Here is a 25,717-nt window from a genome sequence, read left to right as displayed (position 1 = left end):
TAGAGTATTCCCTTAAGGTTACATTTAGGTAACCGATATCATCTAGCCTAGTTTTGTTTTTTTTTGCCATATCTGACCTTTAATTATTTATATATGGAGTTCAATATCAGTATAATTCAGTTTGACAGAATGCTATCCAATTGTGATGTGTAAAACTGATCTTATAGAGTGTAAAAATGCACAATGTTCAAACAACTGCATATCTTTTTGGCCATTTCTGTCAGTGAATACACTTACTGAACTGGCAATTCAATATGATATTGGAGGGTGAACAATGAAAAAGGTCAGTGGCAGCAAGGCTAACTTCAGCCTTTTTCGCAGAATTATACTTGGGTATCTTATATAAATTCAACCCACTTCAAACATATTCTTAACCGGTTTTCCTGATTCATTAGTAAAATATGTAATTGTTTGTCATTTTACAGGATTCATGCAAATTATTTTTGTCAGACAACAGTCTTTAACAGATTTTTTATTTATATTTTCATATTGCAGACTCTGCCAACCATGATTTTCGTTGTTACTAAATTTAGCTATAGAGAGAGGCTAGCAGGCCTCCCTCCAGATGTCATGGCAGTTCACTGTCAGCACCTCAAAGTGTTGAAAGACTAGATAGCATTCTTCTTATCAGCCTACACCACATTGCAAACCTCCCCTTACTCTAACACCCCTCCTGAGAAATTAACGAAAAGTGACATAAATTTATAAGACAGGAGGCTGGCATGATCATCAATGGATCTTCTCTGTTGAATCCAGTGTTCTGAGATATTGCCATCCATAAGACAAGGGTTTCATTTTACATTTGATTATGGAGAGTACATTCTACAAAAGAAACAGTGTGTGTGTTTAGCCAAAGACTTGTTGCCCATTTGTTGAATTCTGCTGACTGAGTGTCAATGTCATCTGGGCACTGTCCCATCATTTATATCCTCAATGCTGATAATGCTTTTAAGAATTTCAGCTGCTTGAGGGGTAGATCTGCTTCCAGTCACCAGTACTGGGAGATGCTTGAGACAAATTTATCTTCAAGAGAAAAAGAAAAATACAGCAAGTTATTGAAAGAGTTTCTGTCAACAAAAGCTGCAATATTTTGTGGTTATTAATTTAACATCTTTATGCTGATGTGAAACTCAGTCAATGATTGGGTCTTTTCTTCCGATCAGGGTTATAGAATTTATGGAGAAGGCAGCAGAGTGTGTAGTGTATAACTGTTGCTTGCTATGGAGTAGTGTCCCCACCAGTGCTTACCTCCTAGAACATTCTGCCTTCTCTATAATCCTCTGATGGAAAAGAAAAGTTTACATAGTGGATGGATAAATGGTTTTCTCCTAAAAATGGCCTAAATCAAATCCTCAGTCCCTTCAAATGCCAAGACGCAGTGCAAACCACAGACAAGCAAGAAAGTTATTCGACGTGTACATGCAGGAATTTAAAATTGGCCCATTTCACAAAGTTTCCTGCATAAATCTGGACCTTGACACAAGAGCTCTTGCTTGGATCTCAGTCATACAGTAGCTGAGTGCTTTTACTTGAAATGCTCTCTCGTGCAGTAAAGAAAAATGAGTTAATCAATCACATTTAGCATATTCCAAAAGACCTCTGTCTGACCACTTGAAGTATCCTGGCATTCACAGTACCACAAAATGTTCTACAGACTGAAGGCATATAAAAATGGAGGTATACGTCATTGACCAAGATGTAGACAAAATCAAGATGTACAAGGGAGTATGTTACTTAAACAGTATCTCTCCAAAACTGTTCACAGCAATTTTTATGGCTCTTTTTTCAGAGGTTAACCTGACACAGGAAAAAGAATTAAGATTAATGATGTGCACTTACAAAAGTTCCCATTCACTGAAGCCATTATTATTTTTGATAAGGGTTTAGAAAGTCTTGTTTCTTTAGATTCATGCCTAAAACAAAAGTTCATGGTGGAAGGAGGTGAAATAAATCCAGTACTTCATGGAAAGGTAAAGAAAGCACCAGCAAGTTGTCTGCAAATGATTAGAAGTGTGATGGCACACTGATGAAAGTAATCTTTCAGTATCTAGATGGAAAAACAATTAAAAAGTAGAAGAGTCTGTTGGAAATACTATGTGCTTAACGTTCTAGAGAATGTTTACTTTGATTTTAGAATTGGGATTTTAGATCTTAAACTTTAGGATGGCATGATGGTGCAGTAATTAGGACTGCTGTCTCACAGCGCCAGACTCTTAGGTACACATTGCAGCCCCTTCACTGTCTATGTGGAGTGCAAAACCTCAATGTGTCCAAAATGGCATCAGACAAGTGTGAGTTGCGTTGATTGGTGCTTGTTCCAATGCAGCACGCAAGGCATTAACAAACTTGGAGCAGAATGCCAGTCCATCCAAGGGCACACACATCTCTAGATTTATTCATGTCAAGTCAATTATTAGCATAACACTTTTTTAGAACATGGGTAGAAACTGAAACGGGCATAGAAGACACATGTAAACACAGTAAGACAGTAAAAACTGACCAGTCTGCAGGATTTGTAGTAAAGAGCATCCATGATTTTTGAGTGAATAACAGCAACAAAGTGCAGTTTATAATATTTAAGTGGATATTATCAGAAAATAAGGCTTCATCTTCTTGAATACCTAAACTTGGAAGTATGGATAGATTACAGAATATAATGAAGGCCGTGGACCTCCTCTCCTCTCCAGTAGTAAAGGTACATGTGGAATATTTAATCATTGAGTTATATTATTTCAATTTTGTATAATTATTGAAGTTATTAGGGGTTGGACTTTTACATATTTTTGCAGAACTAAGTGTTCATTAAGTTTTGTTATCCACCGCTGTTGGTAAAGAAAATAAAAATGCGGAAGTGTTCCAAAATTTGGGCTTTTCACCAAAAATTCTTGTGACTCCTTTGGACCAACCATGCTGCTTTGCAAATGTTAGTGATGAGTCTAGAGGAGGGATTGCTTGAAATGTGAGCACATCTGAAAAGGGTTTGGATTATAATGCCATCTGTAATGCACACAATATTTGTGGTAGGTCTAATGTGTGGTCACAAGTATTGTGGGATTTTGGAGATATTTAATATAATTATCTGTCCTACTTGATATGATTTATTAAGGTTAACAATAAATAAATAATAATAATAAATAATAAATAAATAATAATAATAAATAAACAATAAATGGTGACAAAGCATTTTGCTCCTCTCTTTGGGAAAGCGAGTCTCTAATTAGATCAGCATTTACTAAGAAGGATACAGAAAAGTGCAAGTTAAGCGGATTATGAGTTGGCAACTCAAAGGAGTAGTGGTAGAAAGTAGCGTTAAGTGAAGATGAATCATTGAAAAACTAATCTGTGTAGTGCTGTAGTCTTTTTCATCACATATATTAACCATTTTACATTTCACTCTATGCAGGTGACTCTTCATTTAAGGCCAATGAGCTCAATCTTGATTCACCAAAAGCCTCTGGCATTTGTCCTTAACTCACCTCACCCAGTGCAATGGAAAGTGAAGACTGAGAAGCTAGCACCTGGAATCGAGCGCACATTTTATGTGAGTATGCTGGAACTGTATGGAGTAATGTCACTCCGTTGATCCTACTCTTTCATTGCTTTTCATAAACATACCTATACATTCATTTCAATGAAAAGTAGGCAGGTAAAGTCACTGTCCAGGTATGGAATGTGATTTATTAAAGTAAATTTGCAGCAAATGATTGAGTTTCCACAAAAAGTAGCATTGCTGCCTCAAAATGCTTGAACCATTGCTGAAAATATGAATAGGATACTTTCTGTGTTAAATTTGCATATTTTGTCAGTGTTCGTCAGATTCGACTACCACAGAGCAAAGACATCACTCTAAAATGGCTCATTGACAGCTTCCTCTTGATTTTTCTGAAGTTTCACAAATGGTTGGTTTCTGGCTTAACCTGGTTGCTGCTGGGATGGACTGTGGTTTTTTATCATGCTGTGCTCAGGAAAGTAGTTTTAAAATAAGAGCGGACAGGCAATTCATATTTATCAAAGTACAGATTATTAGTGCCAATGGCATTCACAAACAGGGACAAAATAATCCAAAAATGAAAATCTGGTTAAAGCTAGAGCTGAGAAAAAAAAATATCTGTGTACTTGTCTAAGTTTTGAAGTCAGCACAGAAAATGCATTGCCTAAAGAATAATGTGCCCTCATAAAGTAAAACTTTTCTAAGGTAACAGTAAGTAAAGCAACATCTGCAAATGGACCAAGACAGAACCGTATGGAAGGATGTCTTGCACTCAAGGATCACTGTTACCAACAAACAGTATGAAAGTTTATTTAGAGGACAGAATTTGGCCTCTGATTAACGAACCAATTAGGATGATAAACAGAGGCCACGTGAGGGTGTACTATACTAATTTTGACATCTTTCTAATTGCCCTGGTTCATTGGTGAAGTTTTATTTGCAGTACAAACCTTCAGAGATGTGGTGCTGGTTAATAATTTATTCATGATAAACCTACAACAACATTGTCAGTAAAATGGCATAGTAAGTGACCATGTCATAGGCCCTAATAGTCATGGTATCCTTAACTAGAGTCCTATCACACAGCTTTTTCTTTCAAATTCACCTATTATTTTTGAAAGACCTAGGCACAAATTTCACTTTATATTCATAATATTTCTGCCACACAAAATTTTAGTCCTGTTCATTTTTAAAGGTTTTATAAAATGAAAAAGCCAGCCAGGGGCCTATACTTTAATAATATTCATTATTCCCAGGGGACCCATTTAGGTGCCAATGAAAATGTACAAAAATGTTGCCAGTTATTTGAAGTGTAAGGAAGGTTGAATGCCCAAGTGTAAAGCCCGGGCTTTTCATGCTTTAGCTTATTAATTTCACAAGTGGCATAACATAGCTGTGGTTCAGTAAAACAACGTAAGGGAGAAACATTTGATCTTTATTTAAGCACCGTAAATTCTGACTGTTCCATTGGAAGGAAACTGCAGGTGTTGCTACATGCTGTGGCTTCCAAGGTGAGTTAGCTGGTTTCCACCTGTCTTATTTTTGCTTATTTATGTCAATTTGTGGCTTTGGCTATAGGATTGTTTATATATTGTCACATGTCAGTGAAGTCTTATCATCCATTCTATGTGCATTCGTCCATATCCTGGAAGTAGCTGTTGCAAAAAATCTTTTTGGAATGAGTTATCATTTAATAGCTGGGCACCTAGCGCACATTTAACCCAAGTGACACTCCATCACACTGAGGCAGTGTAGAGTTTCAAGTCAAGCTTATAGCAATGTGTTTAAACTATAGTTGGAAAGTGGAGCCCCAAGAGATATGAAAAGTCTTTACAGTATTATTGAAGCTTTAGGATTTTTGACGCAAATGCTGAAATCAAGACTGCTTGTGTCAGATCTTTTTTCACCTTTAATAAGATTTTCTGCAATCAATACCATTTAGCTGAAAACAAACGGATACTTTTCATGGAAGCACTTTTTGCTTTGATTGCAGGAGTATGTCTGTTTGTATCGCTCCCTATGGACATTGCAATTTTGTCCAACGCTTATTGACAGAGTAGTTCAAGTCTTTGGGACGTGTCCACAAACTGTTGTGTAGGACTGAGGTTTGGGCTCCGTCCAGGCCATAATTGAACATTAGTGTTTTTTTTTTATGCCATTCTCTGGCTGTACTGGTTGTGTGCTTCAAATCATAGTTGTGTTTTGAAGTTAAATTCTTGATTTGCTTAAGCTTTATGACACATGGCAGAAGGTTTAATCTCCAAAATATCTTCATATTTAGAGCTATTTGTTTTTACAATGTTTCTGACCAGAGCTGCAGATTTCACTGAAGACAAACAGCCCATAGTAAGATGTTGCAACCACCATGCTTTACATGATAAACTTGATTTTTTGGATGGTTAACTGTGTTGGTTTTGTGGCAAACAAGTTGCCTGGCTTTATGGCTGAAAAAAATTCTTCCTTGGTCATTTCTTACTATTTTCCTACATGGCTTTGAGAAGTTTTCTCAAAATGTATACCGGCCTAGATGTACTTTTTGTGGGAATTGGCCACCATTCTGCCACTCAACCCCGCAGTTCAGACTTGTTAAGAATATTCAAGAATTGCTGTCTGTAAATTCCTACATCCCCTTTGTGGTTGTTTTTAGCTTTCTTGACCAATCATCAATTTTGGATGGATGTCCTAAGCTTTAGAATCTCTTAATGGTGGCACCTTGTAATGATGGTCGCCACAGTGTTTTGTAATATACGTAATACCCTTTATATTAATCCCTTTTCACCAGTAAGAGCTCATTGATCTTTTCTGAGGTACTTTTTCACCATGGCCAACCCTACTCTATGCAAACTAAAAATCTCAGAAAATGCTTCAAGAAGCTGGTAATGATAATAAAGGCTAAGTGGAATGACTTCATTTGATGGCAGGTGAAGGCAAATGACCTTTATACATGACCTGGATGGTGACTGGATAAATATAAACCTAGTCACAAACCTCCATTAGAAAGGATATGCGCACGTTTTCAACCTTATACACTTCATGTTATTTAATTTTTAATTATTCTTCCTAATATATTGTTGGTTACAAACTCTCATTAAACTGGCAAAAGATCTAGAATAAATTGTGTTTATTTTAACATATACGTTAAAGAAAGTCGAAATTTCATTTATAGTGTGTAGACTCCTGATATCAACCTTTGTTATCTTCAGGTAGGTAGCAGGTTTAAAGAAAAAATATGAAAGAAATTTTAAAGCACTATAAAATGTTAATGCTCTTTTGTACTTGTAAGAATTTCAAAAAACTCCCTTAATTATGAAAGGCAGAATAAATAGATGTTAGCACTTTCAGTTTTTGAAAAGACTGCAAAATTAGTATTTAAGGAAAAAAGTGTTTTGTAACGCTGAAGTGGAGGAAGGTCACTGGAGTGGAGCTTTTCCAGGACTTGTTATCTTTGTGAGTGCACTTTCTTTCAAGTTTCCCTCATATTGACATTAGCACAAGCCCACACACACTTAGGCGCCTGCACTCGCACTCTTTTGCGCCTGAATGCTAAGGCTTTCTTCCCTAACTCATTCCCTAAAGGTTCTCTGCTCAAGGATCCAAATCAGTGGAGCCTCAGGCAGAGAGCAAACGAGAGGCAGTCTGTGCTTTGTTCTCTGGATTACTGTTGAGACGCTTGAACGATTAAGCCAAACATTTACAGCCATGAATGGAAGCCTGTATTTTGAAAGCAGTGTGAATTTCCAAAACCAAATCATCATTTACAACTGACATTTATTTATTCAGCTATTTCCTGCTCAGGTCTTCCCTTTGTCAACTAAAATGGTTCTTTTCCAAGGCCATTCTTTTATAGTCTATTTTTAAAAGCCTGTATAAGTAGCATAACATACGTTTTTTCAGACCCACTTATTCCAATTCAGTGTCACAAGTGCATGGGATCCAAAGCCTGTTGTCATAGCACTGGATAAAAGGTGGGAACCTGCAATATGAGTCCAAACTAGGCTCAACACCAACCAATTTGGAATCACCAAGTAACCTAACTTGAAGATCTTTGGGAATGTGCAATGACAAGCAGAATGCTTGAAAAATCCATACAGACACAGGGAGAACATTCAAAATCCACACAGATGAGTGTAGGAATTGAACCTGTGAGGCAGTGCCACATACCACCACCTGTATTAGCTTCAGATTTATACTTGGCTCTTTACACACAAGGCATGTGCCACTATGTAGGACTAAATAATTTAAAGGAAAACATGTGGATACTTACAGCAGGAAAAATTGGACTAGCTAGAAAAACACAAGCCTTCAAAGAAAGGGCATTTCTTATAAAAGTAAAATTGAGGCATCTACAGTCAGGTCCATAAGTTTATGAACAGTGACACAGTTTTCATAATTTTGTACACCTCCACAATGGATTTGAAATAAAGCAACCATTATGTGATTGAAGAGTAGACTTTCAGCTTTAATTTAAGGGGTTTACCAAAAATATTGTATGCGCCATCTTGAAATGACAGCCATTTTTCTGCATTACCCCCGACCACCCCCCCCCCCCCAATTTTCCAGGGGCTCAAAAGTACAGTACAGTGGAACCTTGGTTTGCGAGCATAATTCGTTCCGGAAACGTGCTCACAGTCCAAAGCACTTGTATATCAAAGTGAATTTCCCCATAAGAAATCATGGAAACTCAGATGATTTGTCCCACAACCCAAAACTATTCTTATATAAATGATTAATACAAAATATAAAGTAAAAATACATAAAACAAATTAACCTGCACTTTACCTTTGAAAAGAATCATGGCTGGTGTGAGTGAGTTTATAAACTCTTGTGGGATTCAGACAGAGAATAGGAGATGATTGCCCACAATCCCGCAGCGAGAGAGAGAAGAACCATCAGCTCAGTTGTGATCACATGACACTCAGCAGACAAAGCGTATACATACTACTCGTACTGCAAGACCTTGCTCATTTATCAAGTCAAAATTTATCAAAAATTTTTGCTCGTCTTGCAAAACACTCGTAAACCAAGTTACTCGCAAACCGAGGTTCCACTGTACTTGCATTGTATTTTGAATAGATTTGAATAATAATATTAATGCATTTTGTTTGTAAGAAATCTTTCACATGTTGAAAGCACTTCACAAGCTTTCAGAAGAGTACAATAAATATAGAATAATAAAAGAATTCAAATAAACAACACAAGAACACCAAATATGAAGATAAATACATGAAACACAACATTCAGAGAGCTCCAGGAGTGGATCCCAGTACTCCTTTTCTAGGCAGACACATGACAGCCTGGTGGGACATTGTTTCTCAACTGAACTTTATACACCTGAGAATTCTGGAACAAGCTGCTGATGATTGGCTGGCCTGATCTGTCCTGCATGCCATGTTGTTTCTACAGCCCTCACTGAATAGACATTGAATGGAAGTGGACTTATTAAAAGACTGCCAGTTAGCTGCAGATCATTACTGGAAATATCCATGTGTCCATTTTCTAAGCCTCTTTAGTCCCATTTTGAGTTCTGGGTGCCAAAACCTATCCTGATAACTAAATGCCTAAAAGAGAAAGTGCAGAGATTTGTCTTTAATATAGATCACTAGATAAAACGTAAGTTACAAAATGAGCAACAGTTATAATCTTGAATCTTTCCTAGCTGTTGTCGCAGCTAGATCATTAAAGAAGAAGAAGACTTTGCATTATTATAGCATTATTCAAGACACTGTTTTACATAGAGAGGGGTGGCCCAATCCATCTGGATGATACGACTGTAGCCATCATTGCACCAGTACACTCTCTGCACATTAGTTATTAGGTGATAAAGAGGTGAAAGAGACAATTAGCCAATTAAAGAAGGGGAATTATTAGGAGGCCAGAATGACCATGCTGTGATGGGCAATTTAGCCAGGACTTCAGGAAACACCCTAATCTTTATGAAAGATGCCCACACATTATATAATATAGGAGTAGAAAATATTAGGATGGCTAAATTGACTTTAGCAATGCTAGCTTTTCTGGTTACTAAAACAATAGTTTTCTAGAAACACTTTGATGATGCATCTGGTGGACTGTGCTAGCAGTATAAATGGAAAAGCTACACTCTTCTGCAGCTTTGGCATTGTGTTTTTGGTTTGATTCATGTCTTTAGATATATACACTTATTTTTAATGTCTGGATTATCCAACTTTGACTCTTGGCTTCATTTTAAAGGTACTGTTTTAGATTGAGGTTTATTGAACTTGTTTGCCTTTATTGTGCTCTTTTTTGAATCTTTTGAATACATTGTTTGTGTTTGGTTCTTTGAAAGTCTTTGCCACATTTTTTGGTCCAATGCAGACCCAAAACCTGCCTGTTGAGGGGCTAGGCTGCAAGGATTGAGGCCTACTCAGACATGTGTATAGAGAGCAGGTCTGGCTGTTGGTTGTTTCTTAGGCCTGCTCACTGTAGATGATATTTTTGAAGTGGCAGAAATCAAATCAGTGCTGTCAAATGAATGTCTTGATGGCTATGAGTATTTATGATACCAAAGAAAACTTCAAAATTTGCCAGTGATTATGAGCTGAAGCTAAAAGAAAATGATTGAGAAATATTTTACTATGTTTTATCCTACTTCATACACAAACTGGTAACTAATTTAAAAAATGTATTTTTAGAAGTTAAAAAATAGGAATCTCTCCAAAGTTCATGTTGCTGACACAAGTGTCATATTGTGCTTAATTCAGGGTTAAATGTCATTGACTGCCTCATAAGCCATTACCATAGAGTTTACTTGGCTTTAATTTCCATATACATCACACTAACCAGAGTGGCACACACGTTGAGATGCCTTCTCTGTATTAGAAATGTTTCTCTTTTTCTAATTTTTGTACCATGAGCTATGGATAGTGCTGACCTCCTCCACAGAAGGAATCTTCTACCAGTTAGCTGCTTCCTCTTAAAACAGGGGTGGGCAAAGTCGTTCTTGGAAGGCCACAGTGAGTGCAGGTTTTTGTTCCAACCCAATTGATTAATAAGTAACATTTATTGCTCAAGTAACATTTCTGCTTTATTTTAGTTGTCTTGCTTATTATGAATTTGAACCCTTATTGGTTAATTTAGTCTTGAATAGCTGTATTCTCTGTTTTTAATTGCTTCCTTTTATCTAAAAGAAAGAAACCAGCATTTCTCTATTTGGCGTGTTTCCATTTACACCTGTGTGTATTTATTGTGCACAATTTGGTTTAATTAAGTACTTGTAAAGAAAGTCCATCCATCCATTTTCCAACCCACTGAATCCGAACACAGGGTCACAAGGGTCCGCTGGAGCCAATCCCAGCCAACACAGGGCACAAGGCAGGGAACCAATCCCGGGCAGGGTGCCAACCCACCGCAGAACACACACAAACACACACTAGGGCCAATTGAGAATCACCAATCCACCTAACCTGCACGTCTTTGGACTGTGGGAGGAAACCGGAGCGCCCGGAGGAAACCCACGCAGACACAGGGAGAACATGCAAACTCCATGCAGGGTGGACCCGGGAAGCGAACCCGGGTCTCCTAACTGCGAGGCAACAGCGCTACCACTGCGCCACCCTGTAAAGAAAGTGAAGAGAAAAAAGTGAAGGACTGAGAATTATTCATCCGTTTTAGACTTCATATCATTTGGACGATATCTTTAGAAAGAAAAAAAAATCTAGGATATGAGAATGACCTGACATGGCAGATTTAAAGCACAGACAAGCCATGGAATTAAATTATTGACAAGAATTGTTTTCTAATTAAGCAACTGGGTTGGAACAAACACCTGCAGCAACTGTGGCCCTCCAGGACTGACTTTGTCCACCCCTGTCTTAAAAGGTTAAGAAAGGATAAAAAATATATATTTTTTTGAAAATAAGATGGCTGGTTAAGTGATGAGATGAGCAATAATATGAAACGTGAAAACGTGAAACGTGCAAATATATTTAAACATCTTGAAATCTGTAAATTTAAACCAAAAAGTAAACATAAACAAGTACAAAACAAACTGACCCACACTTACTCAAGTACAGATAGTAGCAAAAACACTAACAAAGGGAGAAGCAAAAAGTAAGCTCAGAAGGATTGCAAGAAGTCTAAGACCTCAGAAGAAACTACAAAGGCTGAGTAGTAAGAAACTAAGGGCTAACTCAGTGAAAGAGTGAAGACAGGTTATAAGGGGTCTGCTTATAAAATGAGCTTTGGGTGATGACAGAGTAGTTGCAGTTGCCACACAGTGGAGAGGGACACGTGTGGTGAGGGTGTGGTTGGGCACATTACAGATAATTACCTAGAAGTGTACTGTAGCTCCATTAAAGTTCTCCATAAAGGGCCAGACTAATGTTTGAATTGTTTTGTAATAAAGGCTTTCCTTCCTCTACATTATCTGGCAAATTTAACAATACTGAATGCACAGTAATGTGTATATGATTAATGTTTATAAACAAAGCAGGAAGTAATCTTGCATGTGAGTACTTTTTTCTTTCAGAAAGCAGCATTTGGTGAGTTTACAATCTGTGAAGGTGTGCTGACAACAGAATTTAATGTTATTATTGGGTGAGATCGCAGACTGCACTCCTAGCCAATGTATAAATGTGATTTAATGGAAAGATTAGCCAGAACAGCACACTAAGCCACTTTTTAATTAGGTATGCACCTCGTGAAATGTGATAAAATGATGAATTATCAAAGCATTCTAGGGGATATAATACTCCATTTCCCAAAGATTTGAGATTTCAAGTTAAAAGCAACAGGCGTTTTCAAAATGAATTGACTTCAATATACACACAAAGGAAATGGTTGCATAGTTAGCGGATGAAAATAACACGAGCTTGATAATTGATATAAAGCATTTGCCATTTTTTTTCCTCAGCTTTCTGAACATGTGGCCTTAATATGTGAATGTTGATAGGTGGAAACACCAGGAAACCACATTAAATTGTGCTTTTAAAAACCTGTGGGCTGTGGAGAAAAGCTGGCAGCAAGCAGCTGTTGTTTTTGAAAGAGAACTAAAGAGCCTCAATACTGGTTAAGTGAAAGTTTAACCTATTCGGGTTTGCCCTGTAGGCACTGGCTTTTGGTTTAATTGGATGGAGGATATGTTATCAATCTCAGGAATAGCATTCATAAAGTTAATAAATACTGAACATGCCAGATAGCATATGATGGGATCAATAAAGGCATTGAATTCATGATGTGCAAATATGTAGGCTTTCATTTAGAGATATGTACTGCGGCCAGTAGGGGGAGCACCAGCTCCCCAAACACCCAACACAAGCAGGCTCAGGACACAAGTTCGAGCACAAACTCTTTTGAGCCAAGCATTTCCCACCACAACCACAAGTTTGCATAAGCACAGTAAAGCCACAATACTTTGTCTTTCTCTTACTAGCTGCCTCCTCCACACCTCCACGCAAGCTTTATCCACCTCCTCTGGCTTGTCAATGTGAGGCAGGCAGCTCCTTTTATCTTATCCCCTGGGAGTGCTTCTGGTGATATGATGTTGCAGCTTCAAAGCACTTCCGGGTGAGGTTAGAGCCCCATGCAACAGGGACTCCCAAATCCCACAGCTCCTCCTGGCAGCCCACAGGAAGGCGTGTTCCCTGGGACTACAATACCCGGCATGCCTCGTGGGTACCCTTGCGGGATTCTGAGCCTGGGCTCGCTGCCATCTAGCGTTCCAGAGAAGATAATGCTCCATGCAAGTTCTCGCCCTCGGGCAAGGCTGAATTCCGCCCCTGACAATACATATAGGGCATTCTAAGCTCACACTGGGTATGTTTAAATGTTCTAGTTCTTTCTATATCTTTTCTTCACCTGTAGCTTCAGACAAACCTTATATTTCAGCATTTGTGTACTAACACTGTTTTTAATTCAGGCATTGCACTACAACAGGCCTGTTATTACTCAAGTACTGCTCATCCATTTTTAACCTACTTGTGTAGGAATGGGTTGAGGAATCTTTATGTCTAAATATAACACAATCTTTACATAACATGTATTTAATTATAGTGAAAAAGAGGTGAAAGAGAGAGGCTTAAAAAGTGCATGTTACAATTTTTATATGTTAATATGCACAATTTTAGGGTCCATTGATGTATTTAGTTAACGTTAACAAAAAAAAAAAACACTGGGCAGCATGTTGTTACAGCTATTAATGTTGCTACCTGTCTGCTCCAGGCACTTGGCTTCATATTCCAGCCTAGTCGCCATCTGTGTCAGGAACTGTCAGGTGTATGTGGGCTTTCTCCGGATCATTAGTTGTCCTCACACATCCCAAAGATGTATGCATTGGGGTTATTGGTGTCTCTTGATTGGTCCAGTAATGGACTGGTGCCCCATCCAGGCTTCACTACTGCTTGACATCCAATGTTGTGCCCCACAGCCCTGCAATGAAGGAATTTCATTTATACATTGAAGAGAAATAAAATGTATGTATTGCAACAGTGTTTTTGTGTTAATTATATTGCAAAATGCCTTCTAAAGATAATCTCAAATTTGGAAAAAGTACAGAAACTGAGGTAGTTACTGTAAATATGCAAGTTAAAGTAGATTATTGAATGTCTAAAAAAACCCTCAGCACACTTCTCGAAGCACTTCCACACTTACTCACATTTTAATATAGAGGTGATTAAATATGCATCTAGTTATTTATTTATTTATTTTTTTACTTTTCTATTTTTTATCTCCAATTTAATATTTTATAGCTTAATCAGTTTTCTCACTTGTTCAGTTATGGGGTTATAAGGTGCTGAGATGTTGCAGACAGCTAACATTACCTTCTTGAGAGTGGGTCGTCAATAGTCATGAAATCAAGATGGACTAGGGCAATTGAAGACACATAACAACAAGAAAGGGCTTTTTATTACATCCCTGTCCAAACAATAAATAGAGTGCAGTGCAAAATCTTTAAGTTAATAATCCATCCTGTCCTGTTCACCATCTCTCAGTATCATCCAGGATGCTCCATCTTTCCTACTCCTCAGCATCCGCTGGATCCCTAGGAGCCCCTCCCCTCTTCCCATCCCTTGGAATCCACCGGGATGATCAAAGCACAGCTTCGTCTTCCCTTTGCCTCCATTGGCATCTGTGCGATTCTTAGGAGCCCCAATCACTCTTGCTCTCCACAGAACAGCAGTAGTGATCCGGTCCACTTATGGAGTGCCTCTCGGGCAGTTCCACCACTGGGTTTCCCCTGACCGCTTTGCGATCATCTTTCCACACTGGCACCAACCAGTTCTGCTCTTTCTCTTTCTCTTCACCCAGCTTCCTTGTTTTTTTCCTGATCTTCTGAGAACCCTACTCAGGCTCCTTTTATACTCCTTTGGGTGCAGTGTGCTAATTATGACCCTGGGATGTCGATGTGGAACAGCTGAGCTGACTGCTCCTGCATGTTAACCAGCATTCAGCTGGCCTCCACACAGAATATCGTGATGATGCACAGTGCCACAGCCATGCACATTCACAGAGCCCAAGATGCACTGCTTTTATTTCTAAAAACTACACATTGCCATAACCCCCTGACATGCAGCACCACAGGTGCTGGAACTACCATAGCAGCACCAAAAGCAAGTCACAAGGGCATACGCATGCATACAAATACCAAAAAAATTTTGATTGGCCAGTTAAATTATCATGCATGTCTTTAGAATGTGGGAAGAAATTTGTTCGGCTGAAGACACAGGGAGGACATGCCAACCCAATGCAGTGGCTAGGCTACATTTCAAATTGAGATTCTCGGATCTGCAAAATAATTAACTAGCACATTGCCAAATTCCCTTAAAAAATATCAGTTAAATACATTAAGATCCCATATTGCAGTAATTGAAGGACTTTTGCGTGGTTGCCATACCACTTATTACCAAAAAAGCAAGAGCACTGTGTCCCTTTTACTAACATCTGATTTAATGCCATGTCTTAATATTACATTCCTTAATATTTTCTTTCTTTACTGTACTATTGAATGTAAAATAGATTTTACTCCTCCTAACTGAAAGGCAGACACTGCAAAAGAAAAGAAAGAGCATTACATTTTAAGGAATCTTCAGTCCTGTACTCACTCAAAGTTAAAAAATCTTCCACTTTCCTTAGTACCACTCAGGCTCTTTATAATTTAGTGGGTGCAGGTACCAAATTGCACACATCCACAAGTGAAGGGGTGCTGTGCCAATCCCCCCATCAGCACCCCAGGGCCGCTCATCCACATTACCGCACTTTTTAGCACTGTTTAAAACAGCCATGGACCCCTAACACGCCTCATCACAGGTATACAGTATCTCTGTACTTGTAATGCACTTTTTGATGGCCTTCACTGTGGAAAGGGTCTGTTCAAAACAGACTGATTGAGAACTTTTCAGTATCTAAAATGCATAGGACTATGTGATAACCTTAGCCAATAGAGACTATTCGCAACATTCAGTAACACGAGGCAGATATGCCTTTTCTAATTGGTTTCTTATTAATACTGTTGAAAAAATTCTTTCTAACTTAGCCATTCTAAACATGACAGTGTGACCTGAAGACATCACAAACAAATGATTCTGAGCATGGCCCCGGACTGCTCATCTGGTCTCCTCCCAATGTTATAACTGGTTTACAGAAGATCCAGCTAAAAGCATGATGACTGGCTTTTATGACTCTTCTTTAGTGCAGGACCGTCAAGTTTTAGTTTGAGGCCCAGACTGTGTCTAGACCAGCCGCCGGGGTATTGCAGGGTAGAGTGCATAACACATGTGAATGTTTTTTTCTGTCTGAAATGAGGCGTATGAACCCAGCTCCATTAGGACCAATGAGGTGGTCTTTTCGGTGGGCTTCTGTGCCAAAGTGAGATTCAGCATTTCGTGGCACAGCCACACACAGCTTAGTCTTCCTTTCTATTTACCTCTGCACATCTGGTTTGTAATTTTATTCTTCTCTTTTTTTTCTCCTTCAAATGTTTGGATTTTTCTGGCTTTTAATGCAAGCGTGTGTATAAATCTGAGAAGTGGCTTGGAATTATTTCTGTATTATTATTTTTACACTCAATCTGTTAAAAAAGCACAGACAAATTTAAAACCTTGTAATGCAGTTATTCAATTTCAATCGTTATTTTGTAATCCTGTCTGCTTTGGTTTGGTGTAACTTAGCAGGGATTGGCACAGGATAAAGTTCCAATTATGTTATAAACTCAAAGTAATGATATATACAGAGTGAACATATAATTCGGGCATTGTTGTTATAGAGTCCATGTGTGTGTCCAGCAGGAAGCAATGACCTCATCTGTGCAGACACTCTAGAAATGTTTTATCATTTAAACCAGATGAATAGCAGAAACTCTGTGGGTGTACAGTCTCTGAGGCAGCCCAGTCCACATGGATCAGACGGGACATTGTTCCTGTTAAAAGACAATATTCATTGTGTGTAAACACTGACCGATTGATACTGTCTAAACATACCACTTACTACAGATGAGTGCATATGTCTAACGACACCTTTGAAACCAAATGGGCATTATTTGGCACAACCTTGGTCTCTTGCTGTCTTTGTCATATGCTATAGAAAATCTAAACTTTGCTTTGGTAAGCGTCTTATTACTTACTGTGCTGTGTGTATCTCCTTCCTATGTGTAAAGATCAAAGATGCCTTTAAATGTACTGTAATGCATAGCTGTAAATGAACTAGTATACTATTTTCTGCAGACAGATCTGCTCATTAAGTCATTTTGTGTTTTGTTCTGTTTTATTGAGGAAGCTTCATATTCTCCATTTACATTAAGAAGGTAAACATTTTGGTTTAATGTGTTCCACGTTACTTTAGCGATGACTCATATGCTGTATGTGGCCCTGTATCTTTCCATTTTCTGAATCTGTTATTTCTATTTCATCTTTTTGCCAACCAGAGCTTGTCACAGTGGCACTGGGTTCAAGCCAAGAACCAACCAGTCCAGAACATAGTACACTCACACTCATAGATCACTTATGTTTGTATGTGGAAAGAATCATGAGTGCGCACTCCACATGGGAAGTGTCTAGATGGGTAATTGAAAGCAGGTCTCTAGTGCCATAGTGACCTACCTACAGTATATATAATGTCAATGACTTTTATAGTGAGTGCCATTTATCAGTGTAACCTCAGAGAGCTTGAATCTTAGTTAAGTGTGTGACTGGATTGAATTGTTCTCCCCGTGTTTTTAGGTTGGCAGAACGCATATGCGTCTCAGGTTGCCAGGCCGTACCTCAGAGAAATCCCCCCCAAAGTAATCCAGCAAGCCCCACAAGGAATAGGTGGAAGGTTATTGCATTTAGTCAAAGAACTGTGAAGGTTCACAACTCCATCAGGAGAGAATGAACTCTGGATGCTGGGCACCAAATTAAACTGACAGCCGTAGAGATGTACAAACCATTCCTGACACAAAAGTAACAAATAGGCTCAAGTTTAAAGTCCATGTCGAGTGTAGGGTCAATAAGTGAGTTGAGCAAAGGCTGGGGAAAGAAATCCAGACAAAATAATTAAGGAAGGGGAAATACAAGAGAGGAGCGGCAAGGTGGCGCAGTGGGTAGCGCTGCTGCCTCGCAGTTGGGAGACCTGGGTTCGCTTCCCGGGTCCTCCCTGCATGCAGTTTGCATGTTCTCCCCGTGTCTGCGTGGGTTTCCTCTGGGCAGTCCAAAGACATGCAGGTTAGGTGGATTGGCGATTCTAAATTGGCCCGTGTTTGTGTGTGTCCTGCGGTGGGTTGGCACCCTGCCCGGGATTGGTTCCTGCCCTGTGTTGGCTGGGATTGGCTCCAGCAGACCCCCATGACCCTGTGTTTGGATTCAGCGGGTTGGAAAATGGATGGAAATACAAGAGAGCCTTTTCTATTAGGGTTTTGGCAGAGGAGTAAGTGGCTACTCCACACTTGCAAAAAGCAGCACCAGTGAGGCTCTTTAGTTTTTGCTCATCAGCTCCTTTATTCCTTTATGGTTCTCACTGGTTCTTGGTATTTCATTTGATGCTTCTAGAAGCTCCATGTTACTTTATACTGGGATAATGAAATAACTGGTTGCTTTTCCATTTACTGGTGGCAATATTTTATTATTGTTTTGTTATTACATTCAGATATTTTTTTACAAGAATTTTGTAAGGTACTTTACGTTGTTAGGTTAACATGAGTGATGGGTTGTTTGATTTCCAACTAACTGGGTTCAATAAACTCACTGAGTAATCCGGTGTGTTGTAGTAAGACTCTTAAAATGTACACTGTCTTCTGAAAAATATAACATGTGATTGACTATTTATGCTGTATAACAGTAATATAAATATAAAAGTGAGACACAATGAAACTGTGAATCTTTTCACTTGTTTAATACCAGTTCACATGAAGGGTAAGGACTCCTAGTGACAATATGGTTATGCAGACAAAGCTTTAAACCAGGACTACACTAATAAGTGCAATACAGAAAATTAATGAATGTCTTTAGTAGTGTTTAGTATTTTTTGCTTTGTTTCTTGGTGTAAAATTCACCGTATAAAGTAAAGTTTAATTTATGGAAAGATACTACAGAGAACCGAGTATACCTAAGCATACCTGTCTCAAGCAATTTTTATGTATATATTTTTATATATGGAGGGTTTTAATAGGCACAAGACCTTGACCCAAGGAAATCTTTTGAAGCAAGTCCGAGAAGCAAAAATCTGTTTGAATTTGTATAGACTATAAAAATCCTTATATTTTAAGTGTTGTGTTCCAACAACCACTGTCAAAACCAGATGTGACTCACTAGCATAAAATATTACATGTTTCTGCAAATTTTAGAGCTTTCTTTGCAAATGTTTCTGAAGCAGAGAACCCACTCTTTGGCATCTGTTAAATTTACAATGGCAAACTTTAGTCTACCCTTACACCTATCTAAACAAGCAGAACGTTCATATTTTGCTTAAGTCAGTTTTAAACATTGAAATTTAAAGGTATATTCAGCTGTAGACCACCGTAAAATATTTTGAACATTTTAACACATCCTGAATTATTCTGGTGTACATTTTGCATTTTGTAAATACTTCCTGTGAACCATCCCAAAGGAGCTCATTAAGACCGGTTTAAATAAGACCAGTAATTCAGGTGGGACACCTTGGTGAAACTGTAGAATGTGCCACACACTCTGCTGTATTTTTATTATATTTGTTGGAGGGTGAAGCAGGGATTAACATGACCTACTCGAACTGCACTTCTAAATATAAAATATTTTACAACTCTGATGGCTATGCTGTTTCAGTTGCTAAACTGCCTACAGACATTGTAAATAACAATACAGGAATCAGTGATTGTAACAAGCCGACACCTGCAATTTTTAAACTCAGCTGTCTCATTGTACGTATTCTTCTGATGAGATTCTCAGTGGGGATTTCTTGTGTGTGTAACCTACAAGCTCTCCGCATGTCCACTTACAGTAGATTTTCTCCAGGAACTGCATGACAAAGCTGTTGTCAAGTTCATTGACGTGGTGCAAGTGAGTATCAATATGTAAATCCAGAACTGTGTTTTTCATTGTCAGGATAGGCTTCAGTTCCCTTTGACTCTCAGTTGATAAACTGGGTTTGAGAATGTTATGGGAATTGTCTTGTCTCTGGCATCCCAATCAGAGCAGTTCCATCCTAACTTCAGTTGCTGCCTGAAATGTTTTTTACTCCTTGTTACTAGGACTAGGAAAAAACGGTTATGGAGATTTGAATGAATGATTGCATGACCATACAGTTTTTGATATAATGTTAAATTATTTTTATAATGAGCCTTTTAGATGAATTTAGTTTTGAATGTTTCTTTTCTCCCAGGTGTCTCAGGGATCAACAGTGCATTTTGACACCAGAAACAACTCCCTCCCATTCAAGAACATCACAGAGAATCTTCCTCATATTAATGAGGATCTTTTAGTCTGGGCAGAGAAGAAATTCACAGCTGTAACTTCCTTCACTGAACTAAAGATTGCTGAGAATGTCTACATCAAAGTTGGCGAAGGTAGGTATTGATACTACTTAGTGATTTAGCACTGGGTTTTAAAAAGAAAAAGCCCTGATTTTCAAACCAAGCTATATTGTTATAGTTTTAGTGAATTACAAAATTAGTCTTAGTATCATTCAACGTAGTGGCTCTGAGGCTAAGGATCTGTGCTGATATCCCGAAGGTTGCTGGTTCGAATCCCCGTCACTGCCAAAAGAGATCCTACTCTGCTGGGCCCTTCAGCAAGGCCCTTAACCTGTAATTGCTCCAGGGGCGCTGTACAATGGCTGATCCTGCGCTCTGACCCCAAGGGGTATGCGAAAACTAACAAATTCCTAATACAAGAAACTGTATAAGGCGAAATAAAGAACAAAAAAACATTCAGGTCAAAGACCAAATCATACCGTCATACTTTTAGCAGCCTTTGTCTTCTTCCCTTCTCAAAATTCTCTCTTGCTTAGCAATTGCATTGCCTAGTTCTTAAGATAACTCAAGAAAAGTGACAATTAGTAATTTTTTAGCGTAGTCTTACTGCTTTTTAAAGATGTAGGGTAGCAGTGAGATGGATGAGGAGGAGGCTTGCATCACAGAGTGCCTGGCATATTTAAAAACACTTACAAGAAAATGAACATAACCAAACATACACCTAGAAATACACAAGCAGCCAGGCCACGTGCATTTCAGAGCAGGTAATCCTCCTGAAGCTAAGCATGTTCAGGCCTTTCCAATACTGGAATGGAAAACCATCTAGGAAAAGCATGAGTTGATGCTGGAAGAGGTGTTGGAGAGACCAACAAAGGACACTTTTCATGTGGCCTGAACGTGGATCTGAATGCCCCAGTGCAGTGGCTAGCTGTCTTCTAAGTTAATAGTTTGCTATTCAGATTAAGTTTGGAGGAGAATGATTCACAGTCTTTTTGGATGGAATATTTAGACTTTGAATTGTCTCATCCTGTAAGGTGGTTATTGCACAATGCATTTCAATCAACTGCCCAAAATCCTTTCTGAATTCTTTTAACCTCACATTAAAACGGTGCCGGTATGCTGATGACAAATGTCCTTGCGACTGCATACAGGATAGTTTTTGTATCAAGCAGTGATTCATGTGTAGCAAAGACTGATGGTAAATACTCATTTAGGATTTTGAGATTTTTCCAGAATCCATTATTTAGCCTGACCTTTGGAAACCATGGTCTTTCATCTACCTTCATCTCTTTGGCCTCAACAAAATTTTGCAGAAAGCATCAACAAACTTATCTCTCTCCTCTGATGGTCTCATTAACACGGGGTTAGATGATGGCATTGGTGGTGAATCAGGCATAATCTGATGGCTGTCGATTGGGTAGGTTGGTATCTCTTTCAGGGTTGCACTGTCTTAATTAGGAGTTACTGTTGGGTTGCATCCAGTGCTTTGACCAGGGCCTGAGTAGGACAACTTTGGTGCTTCTATTTCAGAAAGTAGTAGTCTGAAGAGGGTGTTTTTAGATATTATATGCCTTGCTGGAGCTGCTGCAGTATTTCCAGTGAATCTATGGATTTTAGGATTGTTTGGATTATTCAAAGCAGTATCTCCTTTACAAAGTGTGTGAAGGGTGGCATCTCTTGTTTGGGAAGAGGACTGGCTATTCTTATGGTGTTCAGCTAAGTATACTGCCTGGTCTTAATGGCCTTCAGCGATAGCCATACTCTGGCTGTGCTCGCTGGTAACAGGATTCCCAGAGGGAGCCTGTAGCATATTTTTTGAATGAGACCATCTACCTAAGCCTCGAACGCGTCCCTTCGTAACCTGCGGGATGGACGATGTGGTACAGGATTTGTGTTTGGAAAATTTCTTTCTTTGTTACACTTCCAAAGAGGTACAGTGGCTTGGTGTCACTAAGCCTGTACCCACATTTTATGGTGGGCCCCTGAGGATTGTTATTATTATTATCATGTCAGTCAGTCAGTCATTCTCCAACCCGCTATATCCTAACATAGGGTCATGGGGGTCTGCTGGAACCAATCCCAGCCAACACAGGGCGCAAGGCAGGAACAAATCCCCGGGCAGGGCGCCAGCCCACCGCAGGGCACACACACACACACACACACGCACCCACACACCAAGCACACACTAGGGACAATTTAGGATCGCCAATGCACCTAACCTGAATGTCTTTGGACTGTGGGAGGAAACCGGAGCACCCGGAGGAAACCCACACAGACACAGGGAGAACATGCAAACTCCATGCAGGGAGGACCTGGGAAGTGAAACCAGGTCTCATTACTGCGAGGCAGCAGCGCTACCGTGCTGCCCCTATTATTATTATTATTATTATTATTATCATTCAAGAATACTACTGTCACCCTATGTAATTGATTAGCTTTTTTTTGGGAAATCATTATTACTGTATAATTATTTGCATTTGTGCTCATTACACATGAAACACATATTCACATTGAATTAAAGTTAATAACACTATTAAAACATGTAAATCAGGAATACAAGACTGTCTACTTCATCCTGTAGCTCATCATTAAACCACACTTCTCAGTATATATCATTTGATCTTTTTTTTTTCAACTTAAAAGTTAAAAATGGAGAGTCAAGAATGCTCTTTTGAAAGTCTCTTCTTAATTTGTGTTCTCAGCAGGGTTTCTCATATGTGTGAATTCTTCATGCTTTGGTTTACTAACAGCAGCTGATTTTAAGCTGCAGGTATAGCAGTCAAATGTTGGTGTCTGTCTGCCCAGTTTCCATCAAGTCAAGAGTTCACACATATTGTACATGTTGAACCTTAGTGTGTCTCTGTCTTCCTTTTTCTTCCCTGTCTGTTTAAAAGAATGCAATCGAGTCACTGTATACCTGCATATTATCTTTTTATTTCATGGAGAGGGTGTCTGTCACAAGAAATTAGTCTGACAGCACCAGAACATGCAATTGAACCAAAAGAACATATAAAATTCTACAGAAACTGCTAAATGTTATAGTTTGAAGAAAAAAAAAAGATCAGGAAAATATATATAAAATAAAATTGATTTATCAGCCCTGCTGTGACAATGGTAACCAGCGACACAGGTACACATTCTATGAAATGTTTTCTGTGGCAGTGTGCTACAAATGTCTGTACTGCAGCACTGGACAAATACAACAACAATTAAGAAATATGAACCTAATATAAGAAACAGCTTTACAGAGTCTCAGATTTTCACATATTCTGTTAAAATGTGCCAGCTCATATGGTGTGTACTCTTGATTGTAGGCTAAAAATCAATTTGCGATATGCAAGACTGTAAAATGTTGAGTGGGAGTGTAAGCATAGAACAGTGAGTCATGCAGAGTAATATGATAGCACTTTTTCTCCATTATAAAAATAATTTCTTCGCCAGCAGTTGGGGTGCTGTGTTATTCATATTATGTGTTTCTTAACATGTGTTTCTTTTTACAACCACTTTTCAGATTAGCTACTATTTTGTAGGTAAACATAACTAGAGGTTAGAAGGCTGGTAGATACCCAGATTTAAATGAGCTTACCAAAAGGTTTGTGTTTTAGAGGTAAATAGAAAATATATGACACATTTTGTATGTGTATTACCTATAAGCACTTCTTTTTGCTCTAGAGACTAATAAAATACATAATTAATGTATTTTATTAATAATGCTCAGCAATTATTACTGCTTAGAAATTAATATTTGAGACCACTACTGACCCCATCTTTGACCGTAGCTATCGTAATTAGCTGATGACTAGCAGAGCCTTTTTGACATTCAGGCATGGTTACTCACTCGGAGAAGTAAGGCACATTGGGTATGTGATTAAATGACTGACGACAAATGCATTACATTCCCGTGGCATCAAACTCCTGTACATTTTTATACATGGCTGGTTCACAATCTGTTCTCTAAGCCTTTCAAGGTCCCTGCTCTGCTGCCGAGTCTTTTAAACATATGTTTACAGTTGTAGACCCCGCCAAGGTGAGAAACAGTGTTCCTCAAGCTTTCAAGAGAAAGATAATCTGTGTTCACTTTTAAAATAGGCCTGACTTTTTCCAGCACAATAAAATGAAAGACAGGTGTTCTCTCAATGAGTGCACATGTCCAAGGATGTGAAAGCTCCACCATCTAGCAGTGTTACCAGACACATCAGATTGAGTTTGGTACATAAATGTCTTGCTATGGGCACAGCTTGCAGGAATATTCAGTGGGGGCATGGACTGAAAAAGAAATGGCGCTGTACAGTCTGAGACCTGTTTGTGCCAGCAGTTCACTTTCTTCTAAAGAAGCCTTCAAACAAACACACATGCACAGCTTTAGGCTGCATGACTAATGGCAGAATCTGCTTGCAATGATCAAGTATTGCATCTCCCTTTAATGACATCTTGACAGAGAGCACTGGCATATTTCCTAGGCCTGTTGTTTTTTTTTGTTTTTTTGCTTTTAATTAGATGTCAAAGTAAAAGTGAGATTTCAGTGAACATTGTGGCTCAAGTGTTGCACAGTTCTAGCCTTCTGTGAGGTTCTGAACATACTGTATTTACAAGATTTAAATAAATACAAACTGAATCAGCATAAGCCATCCTAATTCAAGTTGTTCACATGAAATGTAGTGATCTACTTCATGAGGTAGAAACACATAATAAACAAGAATGATTGTGTAAGATATTTGAAATATTAAAACGTGTGCTTTATTTTAAATGTTTAACATCTAAATATTATTGATTATAACAGAAATTAGTCATTTTTAACCTTCTGGGAGTGTCTCTTAGAGGGCAAGGATCATACATTTTATAAAAAGGAGCAAATTTGAATCCTTGTATCCCATTAGGTGGGTGAACCCCTGGGGTCAGTTGATGTGGCATGCACAAATCAAGCCATTCTGATCATTCTTGATGAAGACACCTATTGGTTTACTTTTCCATAAGGGTGTAACTCCATGTAAAATATATGGTCCAGAAAGTGACAAAAATGAAGGATTTTCAGGTCTAAATTGGGCAAAAATAGAGGGGAACTCCAAAAAGCTTGATGTCTTGCATAACTAGACATCAAGACAAATCGAATGATTTATGGGGGTTTTCTCATACCGATGAGTTAGGAGCCCCCGGACAAAAAGACTGAAGTAATTTCAAAGCATTCATAAGTAATTCTTATGAAAAAAATAAATACTATATATTGTAAAAAGGGGCAAGTCAAAGGAAAAAGGGTTGGGGCTCTCTCTGGGCACCCTATTTAATGCCCTAGATTGAAAAAAGAGAAAAAAAAGATCAATAACAAATGAATCAAAAATTATTTCCCCAGATAG

General features: G+C 38.6%; 1 protein-coding gene across 2 annotated transcripts in view; it reads left to right on the top strand.

Annotated features, from left to right (window-relative positions):
* The window catches only part of tgfbr3 (transforming growth factor, beta receptor III), a 241,412-nt gene that overhangs the window by 145,705 nt on the left and 69,990 nt on the right, over positions 1-25,717 (top strand). For both annotated transcript variants that reach the window (XM_051932789.1, XM_051932788.1), the window contains exons 4-5: positions 3,404-3,541; positions 20,276-20,459. In XM_051932789.1, the coding sequence (XP_051788749.1) occupies positions 3,404-3,541; positions 20,276-20,459 (322 nt within the window). The remainder of the gene's footprint in view (positions 1-3,403; positions 3,542-20,275; positions 20,460-25,717) is intronic.

The sequence above is a fragment of the Erpetoichthys calabaricus genome, chromosome 10 (genome assembly GCF_900747795.2).
Source record: "Erpetoichthys calabaricus chromosome 10, fErpCal1.3, whole genome shotgun sequence".
Taxonomy (NCBI): domain Eukaryota; kingdom Metazoa; phylum Chordata; class Cladistia; order Polypteriformes; family Polypteridae; genus Erpetoichthys; species Erpetoichthys calabaricus.
The sequence above is the reverse complement of the archived record's forward strand: the minus strand, read 5'-3'. Positions and strand labels throughout refer to the sequence as shown.